This window comes from Nanorana parkeri, unplaced genomic scaffold, assembly GCF_000935625.1.
Source record: "Nanorana parkeri isolate BGI_ZX_2015 unplaced genomic scaffold, ASM93562v1 scaffold67, whole genome shotgun sequence".
Lineage (NCBI taxonomy): Eukaryota > Metazoa > Chordata > Amphibia > Anura > Dicroglossidae > Nanorana > Nanorana parkeri.
This window is the reverse complement of record NW_017306335.1, coordinates 2,479,918-2,494,738: the sequence shown is the minus strand read 5'-3', so window position 1 is coordinate 2,494,738 and position 14,821 is coordinate 2,479,918. Positions and strand designations below refer to the sequence as shown.

Genomic DNA, 14,821 nt, shown 5'->3' with positions numbered 1-14,821 from the left:
GGTCGGGGGGGGGGGGGGGGGGTAAAGTGACCAAGCTATATAGTCTTAGTGGAGAGGTAGAGAAAGTGAGGTCAGGGATCTGGCTATGCCCTCTGGATTGGAGTGGCTTAGCAGGATTAGAAATATTAAAAGCAGCTGTTATTGATTCAGATTTAGGTTCTAAAACAACCTAGCAGGTACCGCTAATAACACGTTTCTCAGTACTGATGCTGGAATCATATTTTGTCATGTTCAAATGCATAAACTATTATCTCTAATTATCAGACAGACTGTTTCTACTCACTAAAATGCATTATCAATAGAGTCATCCTGCTCTGTGTAATAGTTCCTTTCCCCATCTCATTGTCCCTGAAATGTTAAACACTTCCCTTCCTCCCAAATGTGTCAATACGATTTACTGAGCGTTCGCTGGCATTTTTTTAAAACACTTCTGTCACCTTGACTGTCATGTGATCTCCTGAGACCACTTCTTATGTCATGCCGCTTGTGTTTAATAGCTGCAGTTCTGTAGAGAAAGTGAACCTGTCACTGAGACATATGTTGGTTATGTGTTTAGATGAAGCACTGAGATCTTGAGGAATGCTGAATTAAGTTTTACTTGTTTAGGAGAATATTACATCAGAATACAGCAATGTACAGTATATCATACTGAGAGATCTTCCTGTATATATCATAGATAAGCATGCAGAATACTACAGACTAACATTGCACTACAGCACCATCTACAGCTCAAAAGACATAATTACACAAGTAATACAATCATATATATGCTGTTGCATTTCCAACAACATAAAGGCGCAAAGATTGGAAACAGTCGTTAACTCTTTAAACCTAATGTACATGGCATCATTCAACATGAAGGTGGACCATGGTGAATGTTGGAGAAGGACGCAGAGAGCAGTGCAGCTAACAGCTCACTGACGTCACTGGTTGCCAGGAGCTGGATGGGATGCCAGACAGAGCGTCACAGGTTTCTAAGCGTTCTCACCAACCTGGGACACTGTGGTTGCCCTTCTGCCGCCCCCGACAACTGCTGGCAGACCACTAATGAGATGCAACCATCTTAGGCGGCATCTCATTATAGGGATTGCTCTGTCTTGTAGTACCAAGTGTGCAGGCCAGGGGTGGACAACTCCGGCCCTCCAGCTGTGCTTTAACTACAACTCCTGTCGCTGGGAGTCATGCCTGTAATGGTCAGTCTTGCAATGTGTCATAGGACTTGTAGTTTCACAGCAGCTGGAGGGCCAGAGTTGCCTACCCCTGGTGTAGGCAATAGGCAACCCCCACCCCTGCCACATCCCCATTGCGGGGACCATGAAGAATATACAAAGAATTATTGAATAAACCCACAAGTGCTTTTTTTTCACCACTACCTTTACTTGAAATTGGCTTTTAAAATAAAAAATGTAACAATTAGAGGTTGAATGAAAGATTTAGTGTGGTTAAACTCTTTTGATCGTACTTTTTTTAACAGGTCCATCCTCCTACTCTGCAAACCCCTCCACCCCAAAATTTGCAGTCCACTGCCACAAATATCTTCTGTCCACTGTGGACAGAAGATATTCTAGCATTGGACCGGGGCTTAGCTGCTCAGGGGAAGGGCTTATTGGTGACTGAGGCAGAATTCAAGTCCCTGTACTGTCTATTTCTTTGAAACACGGGCTCCACATTGACTGATTTGAAAAGAACGCAGGAATCTGCTGGCAAAGCAATGGAATTTAGCAGTATTGTTATCTATCTATTTTAGACATAACAGGCTCACTAATCGGTCCCTAAGGGCAATGCAAGCACGTTACTCTAATTGCGATTCATTAGGTCCACACCAATTTATACTTTTAAGCTTTTGCAAAACAACAAAAGGCTGTGTACAACAAGGTGTATATAATATCGTTACACAAACGCACAAAACTTTTTTTGGTGGTATCCCTTTAAGGCAGGGTGTTCGAAGTTGCTGCAGCATATTGTTCCAAATTATTTCATTCAATTTATCCGCTAAATGGTGTCTGCTCAACATCAGTTTCCTCACTTAACAGGGCCAGGCTTAATTTTTTCTACCATGTAAAAGAGACGCATACATCACACTGTAACAGCTGTGCTAATTTGATTTGGTCCTCCTGATGAGGGAAGTCAATTAATGGGGAAGGGACAAGAGCGCCTCCCAGTGGAGCAATCTGTATTCTACTGCAGTGATAGAATGTAAGTGATTGAAATGTCTTCACCAGTTACAAACAATATTGGGTATGGTGAACTTATAAGGCTCTGTTCGTACAATGATGCTCACAGGGAGACAGGAAAGAAGGCAAATGAATAATATGTTCATTAAAATGTGTGCAAAAATGAAAGGAGCGAAATGGGGAGCATAGGTACAGAAAGATGCAAAACAGTTACCACCACAAAAATAAATCCATCTTTAGCCTCATTGTTTCACTTTTTTTTTTTACAAACAAAAAGTACAGACAGCAAAAAAGAAATAAAGATAAAATCAAAAAATTAAATTAGGAAAATTATAAGCAACTTTTGTGCAGCACTTTACAATATAAGAAGGACATTGCAGTTACAATACAAATTAAGACAAGATGGTAAGGAGGGTGCTGCCCGTGAGAGCTTACCTAATCAGCTTAATCAGAAAAAGTGAGCGTTTCTGTGACAATTAGCTGACAGCGAAAACTGTAATTTTGGCGACAAAATCAATTTTGTCGAAATCACTCGGCTCATTGCTATTCATAAATAACATCTGATTATAAAACTGTTAATCATAGAAATCAGAATCCAATAGTAGAATTAAAATAGAATCGACCAAGCCTAGCTAAACCTGCACACCACATTTATATGTATATCTATAAAAATTCTAAAGCCCAACTCCACTTTTGTCCTTCATGGTCACAACCACCACCCTCCCATCCCCCACCTACACACCCTAAGTGCACCACTTAAAAAAGAAAAAACCTTTATACATATATTAAATCAATCAGTCTTCTGCATGGTGTCAACATGGCTCGTGCTTCTTGCTGGCTGGTGGTGGGCAGTTCTTACTGAAGGGTGCCCATGTACATATAAGGAGCATTCAGCACTGCAGCCCAGGCCCGCAAGATGACTCACCGAAGGGAGTGTGTCCATGACAGTCTGGGCATACAGGAAGTAACACTGGCTGACATTGAACCTGGAAGAGCACCAAGTGACGGAAGAGAATGGTGATGGGGCTAAAGACAGACTGAAGGACAGTATTGCAGCAAAAGGTTGATCATTTTTTAATTCTGTTGGTCATTTTTTTTTTCATAAGTTATAAACTGAAGTTCAGCTTTAATGAATCTATTGATTCCTTAAGATCAGACCTCATGTGACTACACATAGGTTGCACAGTGAGCTGTATAACTGCAGAGGAGGCCGGTGGAAAGCAGGCGGATGAACTAGAAGGCTTACATCAAGCCGGAACGGTGACCCTCACACCTCTCCAGGAGGAAAACTCAACAGGTTTGTCTGTGAATTTCATTTCCTGACCTGGTCAAATGCAATTTCATAAAGTACATCCGCTTGTGAATACTCCGGGTTTTTTTTAGTTATTTCTTTTTTTTTTCTACGCACCTGGTTTATTTTAACCTCTCAGCTACTAGAGCATGGCATGTACACAGTGCATTTGCAAAGCTTATTGCCATTCTCTAGAAGTAGACAGGTCAAATACCAAGAGAGGTCCTGGGGGGAAAAATCATATCTGTAGCACAATACTAGAGTGTCTTTGCAGAAAAACTATAGTGGACTCGGATCAGTTTCCTTTATTTTGTAAGGTCTATACATGTTTAAAGAAAAACTCTGAGCAAAAAGGTCTTAACCCTTGCAAGGGTTAAGTGCTTGTTTTGTGAACCTTCGATCCTGTCTGGGTCCTAGACCGGTTCCTTCAGCCTTGCTCCCCTTCTGGAGAGAAAAGTAGATGCAGGCATTGTCAGGGAGGGGGGTACTGTGATCTCTGTGAAAGGTAAAAAATACCTGAAAGTGTTACATTTACTAATTTATTAGCATGCATAAACCAGACAATATCTGCTGCCAGGTCCACTTTAAAAGTAAGACGGCTCCCCAGCAACCAAGTATGTGACTTTAAATTGAAGGAAAGTGAATTTTAGTGTTACCATAACACTTAGTTCAGTGACTTCTAACAGCCAGCACATAAAGCGCCATACAGCGAAGATAACAGAAGGGAAAATTATAGGCTGGCCAACCCTTCACTAGCAGCTTGCTGTGTTAACAGTGCTAATTGCTGGGCTATTGTGTGAACTGGGGACAGGAAGATCCTGTAGATTTCTGCCTTGTGTACCAGTTCTCGCTGTTTCCGAGTTAGGAGGGGAACACGATGTGAGCGCAGCCTGCTAACAAGAGACAAACAGGCTCATCGCTTACCACCACGCCCAAGCATGGCGGGAGAGAAATCTTTCTAGCTTCAGCCTTTGATTGCTGTAGAGCTGAACCAGAACAAAAAAGTCTATTGGGACGGACACAGATATACAACAGGCATTCCACCTTTTGAAAATAAATAAATGCACACTTCCTAATAAAAGAAAAAAATGTCCATTCATTCATTTATTTTGCATTGGAGCTAATAAAGCATTGCAACCACAATCAGTGGGTCGCGGGTGCAATTCTCTGGCCCCTGCTGACTCTTCCTCCCGTCCATGTCTGTACCAAAGTACTGGCATTCCGTAACATTGATGGGAAGAAGTGTCAGTGGACTGCAAGTGTGGTGAGGTCACCGCACTTGCGTTCCATTGAGATTTAGAAGTTCCTCTACCATGGTGGCAGACAGGACTTGAGGTTTCTCCATTACCAGATCCTGTCACAGGATCAATATGACCATGTTTCATGTTACACCCTAAATACGGGTGTAACAGGAAACAGGGTCAGATAGGTAAACTTAGCTTTTAAAGGGCTATAATTGTGTAGATATATAAAAGACAGATTTTTGGATCTGGGATTTAAAATCTAGCACTCAAGAAAAATACCAAAAACACTATTACTAAGAAGTACAAAATGTATTTATAAATCTATAAAAGTCTCTGATGTAGATCTTTTCTACACAATAAAATTTGCCACAAGTACAAAGGGTGTTTTTGTACTCAGTGACTGTTCGTCACTAGATGGGCTTAGGAGCGTATTTCCTGGGTTCATCGGCTCCATCTAGTGGCCATAATGAGGTGAGAATCTAAGGGCCGGTTCACACCACAAAGTCCGCGCTCCAGTGCGTTTGGCCTCTGGAATGCACTGAAACGCAAGCTAGCCGGCTCCCCGAGTTCAGGGGCGGGAGGGGGCGTGGTGGTGCATTGAAGTCAATGACACCACAGCCACGCCCCCGCCCACAGTCCGATCGCCCGCACCCTGAACGCTGCGGTCCAGTGCGATCTGCAAAAATACTGCAAGCACTATGCGAATGCAGGCGATCGCACTGCGGGCAGGGAGCTGGTCGGCTTGCGTTCCAGAGGCCGAACGCACTGGAATATGGACTTTGAGGTGTGAATCGGCCCTTATTGATTATTTTTAGCTTATTTGCAATATAACAAAAAATGTGCAGAAATTGCAGAAATATATTTCTGGAGAAAAAAAAAAAAGCAGCAAAATACTGATTTAGGCTTTTTATACTTTTTATAAGTGGGCTCTGCAGTTTCGGCGGTTCACGTCACGTACAGGCGATGTACCAGTCAACCCAACCCAATCATGTCCCTTCTAATACTCCATTTACTGGAAAATTGAAGCTGGATTGTGAACAGTAGCAATTCAACTAGAACATTTACATTTCCCAAATGTCTTCTTTCAGAGAGATTATGAAAGTGCTCAGATGTATCAAGGACAGAAATCATAAGCATTTTCTTTCATTTCTTCTACAAAATAATGTCAGACAATTTCACTTCTCTGCCGCAGACTTATAGAAAAGCTCCTGAAAAAGGGTTTGGCATGGAACAAAGACATCTAGCGATGGAACATCTGCCACATGTAGGTTCAGGCGGGAACTCCAGAGTAAGAAAATGTTTAAACCCAATAGTTGTGTGTATTCTTAATGAATCTTGGGGAGCTTTGTGTATTTCTTAGATCTGTGCAGCACCAAAAATAGCACTTACCAAGGCTCATCACCGGTGAGCTGAGACCTCCCTCCCCAAAAAATCCAGTTAGATAAACGCTTACAAATTTAATTGCGATAGGGTATGTTTAGAGAGGACTCAGATGTTTGTAAATTTTTGAAATTTATTGAAATTCTTATTTTTAAAACAGTGTTTTGTGAGATAAAAATGTTTAAGATTGGTGCTCATACATAAATCTAGTTAATTCCTTGTTACTGAGATACTTGCTAATTCACATAGTGTTCATAAATTATGTAATTATTCACATAACAACAACTTATACAGTTTCATAAACAATATGCTACAGTTTGAGGAATCTCCTACGCGTTTCGCTCACAGGCTTCTTCGGGTGTTTTTTGTGTGTATGTATATCGCTTTTCAGCACCAATCTAATTTTAAACAAATAATACAATATTAATCAAAAATCCTTATCCATAATTCATAAATTAATTATTCATCATTGGTTCATAGGGTATATTCATTAGTCAGTACACTTAGAGGGACTAGAAATCATAGCAATACATTATATAGCAACCCAGAATGGCAACGGCTATAGAAGGCTACAAATCTCAACAATACATTATACAGCAATGCAGAATACTATCAACTATAGAGGACTACAAATCCCAGCGATACATTATACAGCAATGCCGAATGGCAACCGACTATGGAGAACTACAAATCGCAGCAATACATTTTACAGCAATGTAGAATAATGTTAAGCTACATACTCTGGGGTACCAGACTGATATTTCCAGCAGGGGATCTCAGGTGGGCTGTGGAGGGTGTCAGGTAGGCTGTGTGGGGTCTCACCAGGGCTGTGGGGGCTCCGAGGAGGCTGTACAGGGTCTCAGAAGGCTGTGCAGGGTCTTACCATGGCTGTGCAGGGTCTCAGGAGGCTGTGGGTGATCTCACCAGGGGTCCGCAGGGTATTACGCGGGCAGGTGCGGGCGGATTGGTTCCCCAGAAAAGAGTAGTAGATGTGCAGTTGGCGCTGTAAACTGGTGCTGTCTGGTTCACAAAAAGGTTGCCAAGGTCTCCAGCTAGACCTCAGGAAGCCGCTTCTGTTTAAAAGTTTAAAATGCCGGTATCGGGGTGTTTTCACGAGTATGAGTACTTGTGAAAATGCCCAGTATCGCCACAGATACCAGTATTGGTGCATCCGTAGTCACTGCTGCTCTCTCTCCTTGTGCAGGGTGCCTGGTCTACGTCACAGGATACTGAAGCCATTGGATCAGCATAGACAGCGTGGCAATTAGCATTTTCAGAAATAGAGATCTGCAAAGGGAAGGTTTTAGGTTAAAGCAGGGGTGGGCAACTATGGCCCTCTAACTGTTGTGTAACTACAAGTCCCATGAGGCACTGCAAGACTGACAGTTACAGGCATCACTCCCAGAGGCAGAGGCATATTGGGATTTGTAGTTAAATCACACCTGGAGGGCTGGAGTTGCCCACCCCTTGGTTAAAGGTTAATTTTTATGATTGCATGAAAGGTTATGGGGATGAAATGGGTCATGTTAAAGCCCATCTCTGGGCGAACAAAAAAGTATGCCGCCGCGCTGCATGGGTCAGGTCCTCATTCTTGCCTAGGGGGACTGGAGTAAAGCTGAATTACTTACCTGATCACAGATCTCTACATTACCATAAAGCTACCACCAGATGGCGATATGTAAGCACAATAGATTGCATGTAGATATAATTCAACCCACACACACAGACCACACATAGACCTCTCTTGGGGTAGGATGGGTTGGGGGCAGTTCTCAAGCAAGCACACAGAGTTCAGGCAGATAGCAATCATTCACAGTAGGGTTGGGCTCTGACACATGGGACCATTTATAAGGGGGGGGGGGGGGTTAAGAATTTAAATCATCATTTTTTTTCTAAACTGAAAATGTTCACCTGCCCCTGCCTTGCAATGCTTTTTGTTGTCATGGTATTAAAATGAACATGAAAGGGATTTTGACAGTTTATATAACATGGAAAATTTGCTTTGTTTTTTTTTTTTACCATTTTATAAAAAAGGATGTGTCGCTGCTAAAGTTAGGTGGAAAGTTGCAAAGACCCAGCTCTTTAATTAAACTGCAAAGGATGCTGCTAGATGCAAGCCAAACTTCATGTAAATGAAAACAATTAAATCCCCAGCCAAATATGCGTTGCCAGTGTAGGCTGCTGAGACCGTTTGTAAAAAGTACTGTTCTGTAACATTGCATACAGCATTAAGGCATCGCCTGAGCGTGTAATTTAAAGAAGAACTCCGGGCATACGTATTCTTAACCCTTGCAGTGGGGCTACCTTCGTACTGCAAGGATTAAGTGCTTGTTTTCATCTAGGGTTGAAAAATAACAAAGTTACACTCACCTGAACCTCGGACCGGCTGGCTGCTAGACCATTCACTTCAGCCTCACTCTCCCTCCATTCTGGTGGTCTAAGGTCCTATGAGTCTTTGTGTCCAATACACTGTATTGGACATGAGGACGCACCATCGCTTAAAGGGAGAAGGAGAGAGGCTGAAGGGGCCAGTCTAGCAGTCAGGTGGCTGCGATATTCAGGTGAGTAAAACTTTATTTTCATCACTAGAAAAAAAGGAGCACTTAACCCTTGCAGTGCGGAGATAGATCCACAGCAAGGGTTAAGAATTATTATGCCCAGAGTTCTTCTTTCAAGGATTTATGTCTTTACATTTTGCCTTTGAAGACTCTCCCGCCATTGTACGATATTATATATTTGTAACAAATTTAATTTGCTTGGGTACATAACCCCCATGGCAGTGCTTGGCTTCCCATGCTTTTTTTTTTTAACCTATTATCCCTAAAAATGAAAATGGCCAGAATTTAACAACACAACCCCCGTTACCCTCACCCCCTTCCTATAGACTTTAAAGGGATTCACCTCTAATTTCAAGTTCACCAAATAAAACCTGGGCAGATTCACCCATCACTATTTACGATGCACTCAGAATTAGCAACCAGGACTAGATGAACAAATGCAAATCCTTTAACAGGTAAGATGGTTCTCTCCGTGTAGTTCACCTGGAGATTTAGCGGTTTGCCTGCAGTTCAGCTTTAGGAAATGTTTGTCATATTCCCTGATCTACAGAAAACCATTGGAGGAAGCATATGATAAATGGATGCATCTTGCTGCACTCCTTAGCGGATCTGTAGATGACCTGTACATACAGGTGGGTGGTTGTAGTGGCCACGGATGGCACCGTGATGAGCATACAGTTTTATTGAAAAATTGCCATTCGATTGCAAGTGCTTTCGGGGCCTCACAGGGTGCCCATCATCATCATAATTCCGAACCTGATGAAGGGGACCCTGTGAGGCCCCAAAAGCACTTGCACTTTCATTAAAATTGACTTTTGCTGATCACTTCAATGCAGTGTGCTGGTGACATCCTCTATAACGATGGAGAAAGCTTTCACATGTCTGCATGAAATACAATAAAAGTATTGACCAGCAAACATGTACAAGTAGAAACGTTACATTACAGAAGACTTTCAGCAGTGTTACAGTAGACATTTAAGTGTGTGCCTGCTAAAGACACACCATTGCCTTCCTTTATATTATAAACATTTTAGATTGTTGGCGCTATATAAAATACCTGTAATAAATAAATATAGGTCTGCTGCAGTCAATGCAACCCTTCTACCATTTCTTTACTTTTACATGTCAAATAAAAATGGGTAAACATTGGTTCTAAACATTTTATTTATATTATTGAAATGCACATACAAGATATAGTCAAAGGTGAAATCAATGTTTCCAGTTATCCCTACTTCCCACATATTTTATTGAATTATTGAAATCTACTAGATGCATTATAAAAATAAAGATTTAATTGTGATAGACGTCTTCTCTTCTCTTTTCAGATTAACACTGTAAAACAGAATTGCAAAAATGGTTTTATAACCAATTAAAAACCAATCAAGCTAAAAAAAAAAGGTGAAAATTCAAAGATTACATGCACTCATGGTGTTTATATCTTTATACAGCGTGTATATGTGTATATATAAAAAAATTTATATGGCTCCCTACCACCAGAGCCACATGTCTGTTTGGTGTCATCCCCCTTCCTCAATAACCACAAATCTCTATGGCTGTCCACAGGTAATGTGAGTCCATGAATCATGTTATAAAGTGCTAAATACCCAATACCTCTTTAAAACATACCCAGGTCCCAAAATGGTAATTTTACCATCTAAGAAGGTTGGGGAATTCTAAAACTCACTCTTCTGATATAAGCAGGATGACAATTTTATCCCATTCATACTGGTGATCTAATTCAACAGTGGAATCCTAGAAGACCTTTACAGCACCTCCCACTTAAAACTATACAGCAACAAGTTTTGTAGGGCAGCTTGGTCTAAACGTTGCACTGAGGTTCCTACTCCTATCCCCAACCCAGTTAGCAATAAAACTTGGAAAAGGATCTATGTCTCCACTGAAGAGGAACTCCCACTTTCTATCCCAGCAATACTCTAAATGTGCGGGTGTGACATGACAGAGGTTCAAATCATTCTCTCCTCTAAGTGCTTTTTATTGCCATCTGTGTCCCTGTTGGAGAATTTGCTCACCTCCTGTCCCAGTAACAAAACCTGATGAGAGAGGTTCTAATCTGATAAATCTATCTGAGAGTCCATGTACAGCTTCTTTCTATATATGTCCTATAACCAAGCTCTTGGCTCAAGTACTGTCTCAATCCATATTCCATTTCTTTTGCCTTTTGGTAATACTGCTGGCAAAATAAGGTCAGCACTTCTATGGTGAGCACTGGAAGTTACCTGTTGTATATGAAGCTTTGAACCCCGCAGAGGGAACAGAGCCATCACTGACAAATTCAATCAGCATCTGTTCTGTGGAGGAAATGATTGTAGGAGTCTGAACTGTACCACATGCTCTGTCCAACAACAAGGGGTAGTTCCTGGTGGGTCCATCATAAATCCTTATGTAGTCAGCAACACACCCAGCGGTGTTCTGGATATCGAAATAATTGAATGTGAGGGCAACCTAAAATGAAGAGGAGATACACATGTGAAAGACTGCATAGGATGTAGAAGCAACTACATGCCGCCTATACACTTAGTGTTATCTTAGTAGAATTAATTTCACAGTCACTGAGAGATCTACACTTTGTGGCTTAACGTTTGTGGAAACATGACCATGACACAAACCTATATGGCTAAAAGTATCTGGGCACCCCTCCGAATTGTAGTCAGGTGTTCTCAGTAAAGCTACAGCAGACAAAGACATATTGGGACAGTTGCGTGTTTCCAACATTGTAGCAACAGTTAAGGAATGCCCTTGGCTGTTCCAGTAGGACTGTACACTGTAAGCAAAGCCAGCTTCATAAAGACATGGCTTGACCACAATTTATTACCAAACCCCACCACCTCAACAGGGGATTTCATCAACTCAGCTATCATTAATCAATAAATGTTTGGAAATGTTCTGGTGCTTCTTTTGGTACTACACAGAGCATTTTTTGGCCTCACAGACTTCAATAGAAGTGCATGAAAAATGCACGTATGTTCATTTGACGCATTTTTATGCTTAAGTATCCGCAAAGGAACAGTACGCCTAATGAGTGTCACAGCAGATATAATCATTGGCCAAATGATAAAAAAAAAAAAAATAGCATGAAACATGAAAATGCATTAAAAAACATGCAAAGATGTGCTACAGAAACCATACAGGCCATTAGAATCTTACAATGCCTCATGGGATTTGTAGTTCCACCACAGCTGGAGGGCCGGAGTTTGGCTACCCCTGCTTTAGAGAATACCACATCACCCTCAATATTTTCCTTTTTTATCCTGCTTTTAAATAGTTCTCTATAGTTTTTTTTGCATTGAGGTAGGCTCTATTCAGCATGGGTTTAGAATATCTTTAAGGAATCAAACAATTGTTTTCATTTCTACAGATTCCCCACAGTCTTACAAACTGTCCCATGGGTACCTCTCCAATGGTATGTCTGGGGTATCCTGAATCTGACTGAAATGTATTGGCCAACACTGGTTTTTCTCGTTTTATGTTCGTGTGGAAGAACCCGCATCACCGAGGACTATGCCGACATCTTCTTATACCGGCTTGCCCTCTTTAATTACCGACTCAACATGACCCACCAGAACTCCTCTTGCCTCTAACATCATAGTGAAGGGGGAAACCGGTTAGTACCTACAGCAGAACCCATGGACCAAAAAACTATACTGGATGAAAAGAATCCGGACGCAAAAGCAGATTCAAATGGGAAACAGCTGCAACTTATAAAAAACCGGCACCTCTGACTACCAACTCGGGAAGATCGTGAGTTTTTTATATAGCCCTTAATTTCTCTCTCCTCTGTATCCCATAAATGAACTTATGCCTAATGGATCACTTGGTCATAACATAATCAAATGCTAAAATGGTGAAGATTTACCTGCAAATGAGATCCTGTCATTAATTTACCAGTATATTCGATTTGTCAAGATAATGTACTAAAAGTGTTCCATCAGCTATAACTATCGATTTCAGCGGCAATGCAAATATACTAACCGCTAACTGAGATACAGCTATTATAAAACCGAGATGTGGCTATTACTCATGTGAATACCTTACGTTCTCATAGAAAGCGAGGATTCTCTAAACTCCTCCCACCGAATAACTTTAAAAATTACTCATAGTTGAGACCAAATCCTTACTGTCAGCATTTACCAGACTATACCAATGAGAACTAAAACTTTTCCCGCATGAGAGGCCTTTCTGTCTGCGTCCTGTTAGCAACATATTCACGTTAGAAGGTGAAATAAGGACTACCCACGAAATATGTGTATGTGTGTTTATGTGAGACAGCGTTGTCGATTTTAAAGTGTGTTATGTCTATTTTTGGAAGAGATGCTACTCTTTCTTATTTTTCTAAATAAAATTTAATCTTTTTTCAAATAACGGTCTGATCTAACTCTTTTCTGGTCAGCGCACAGAACGGTGCTTGCGACCAATCTTTTCCTGTTATTGCTACCATACTTGCCCTGATATGTTCATTTCAAGGATGTATGTTGTCAATACACCCACAAGCTTCTTGCAAACTTGCAGGTTTTTTTCTTTATGGAAATATGACATAGAAGTGCAACATTTCAGGACCACGCAGGCATGACTACATATCATATCCATATCCATTTGCACTGATTACATTGTCATGCATCTTGCTGGGTTTTCTGGCACAACTAAATTTGCACAGACATGAGAAAAGCTATTGCTTACAGCAGGAAATGTTACCAATGAAAATGTACAACATGTTGCATTTTTGTAGAGCACCATTTGGAATTTATTTTTTTACACCAGCCACCTGAATAGGTTCCTTTATAAGGAACAAATGTGTCTAAAAATATAAGAAGCACATGCTAAAACACATGCCTCTAGTGGGGATTGGCCCTTAGGATTATACAAGTGAGCTTTCAATCAGTAAAAAGCACACATTACAATCCCAGTGCAAAAATTAGGGTCGCTTGGCTGGGACATCAATGTAACTTAGGACCTTTCTGACTGTAAAGGGTGTTAACTCTAATATGGATTGCAGGTCATTTTGGATGGTGTCAATGCAGGAAATGGAAGAAAGACACCAGTATTTTGTACAGGGGGTTACTTTTCAAACATGGACCAGACCATAGGTAAAATGGTCCTCTGCAACAGCCATGATTTAACATTTAATTAAGATTTTAGTGATTTACCTGTCCATTAGGAACACGGATCAGCCAAACACAGATCATGTTGTTGGGATATCCAGTGGCAAAGCTGGTTGAAGAGAAGGTTCCACTTTCTTCATTCAACAAGGTACTGCACACATCTAAGAAGATGGCACATAAAATACATAAGAAGTTCCATAATCAGATGGGGGGAAAAAGGAAAACAAAAACGACACACACAAACAATATATAGGTTAAAGGAGCTTCCCTAACTCTCAGGAACCACGTAAAGCCCATTGCACTATTAAATGCCACTAAAACCATCTTAAATTTGCTCCCCATTGACACAAATACATTTCATTTACATTCAACAAAATATCTCAATTTCCACATGTGTCAATTTTCACTCCGGTGAACATAAGGACACTAACTGTCTTCTGAAAGTAGCCCTGTCAGGAGGTAGGCAAAATTACAATACCCTGTAAATGTGTCCTGCAATGACTAGGCACCAGCAGAAGAACCACGGCAACCACCTGGATGTACGGAATAGGATCGGTGGGAGGAGTGAATACAGAGCACAATTTCAGACAGGCCACCAGGCAAGTAAATATGCTGTTTTCTTCACAGGGTACTGCCATTGTAAATTTGTTGAGGCCCTGTCACTAAGTTTATGGTCATTTTTATTCCATCACAACAAAGCATCCACATGCTAGAATGTTTTGCAAAGACATTTGCCAAGATTTGTACCAGCAGTTAAGATGCATTTTAGTTTAATGCCACTTTACAAGTGTAATAAGTAGACTAGATGCATGCAGAAATCATAGTTCTAAGCTGCACTTCTTATAGTCGTAATGACCTTGGTACAGTGGTTCTAGTAGTGCCAATGACAAATAAAAGAAGTTAAAGAAGTCACCTGCACTCCAAATGTGTTAAATAAATCAGCTCAGGTTCCCTTTCTCAGGGCAACAGTGACAATGAATGTAAAAGTGAGCCTACTATAAAAACAGTGAAGCCATCAATGTATTCCAACCCCTGTGATATCACAACGACATCATAA

General features: G+C 41.0%; 1 protein-coding gene across 1 annotated transcript in view; it reads right to left on the bottom strand.

Annotated features, from left to right (window-relative positions):
• Nucleotides 1-10,861: 10,861 nt before the first annotated feature.
• Nucleotides 10,862-14,821, bottom strand: part of LOC108804612 (astacin-like metalloendopeptidase) — a 47,117-nt gene continuing 43,157 nt past the window's right edge. The window contains exons 8-9 of the mRNA XM_018576438.1: nt 13,810-13,925; nt 10,862-11,110 (exon numbers count right to left, since the gene is read on the bottom strand). Of these exons, the coding sequence (XP_018431940.1) occupies nt 10,862-11,110; nt 13,810-13,925 (365 nt within the window). The remainder of the gene's footprint in view (nt 11,111-13,809; nt 13,926-14,821) is intronic.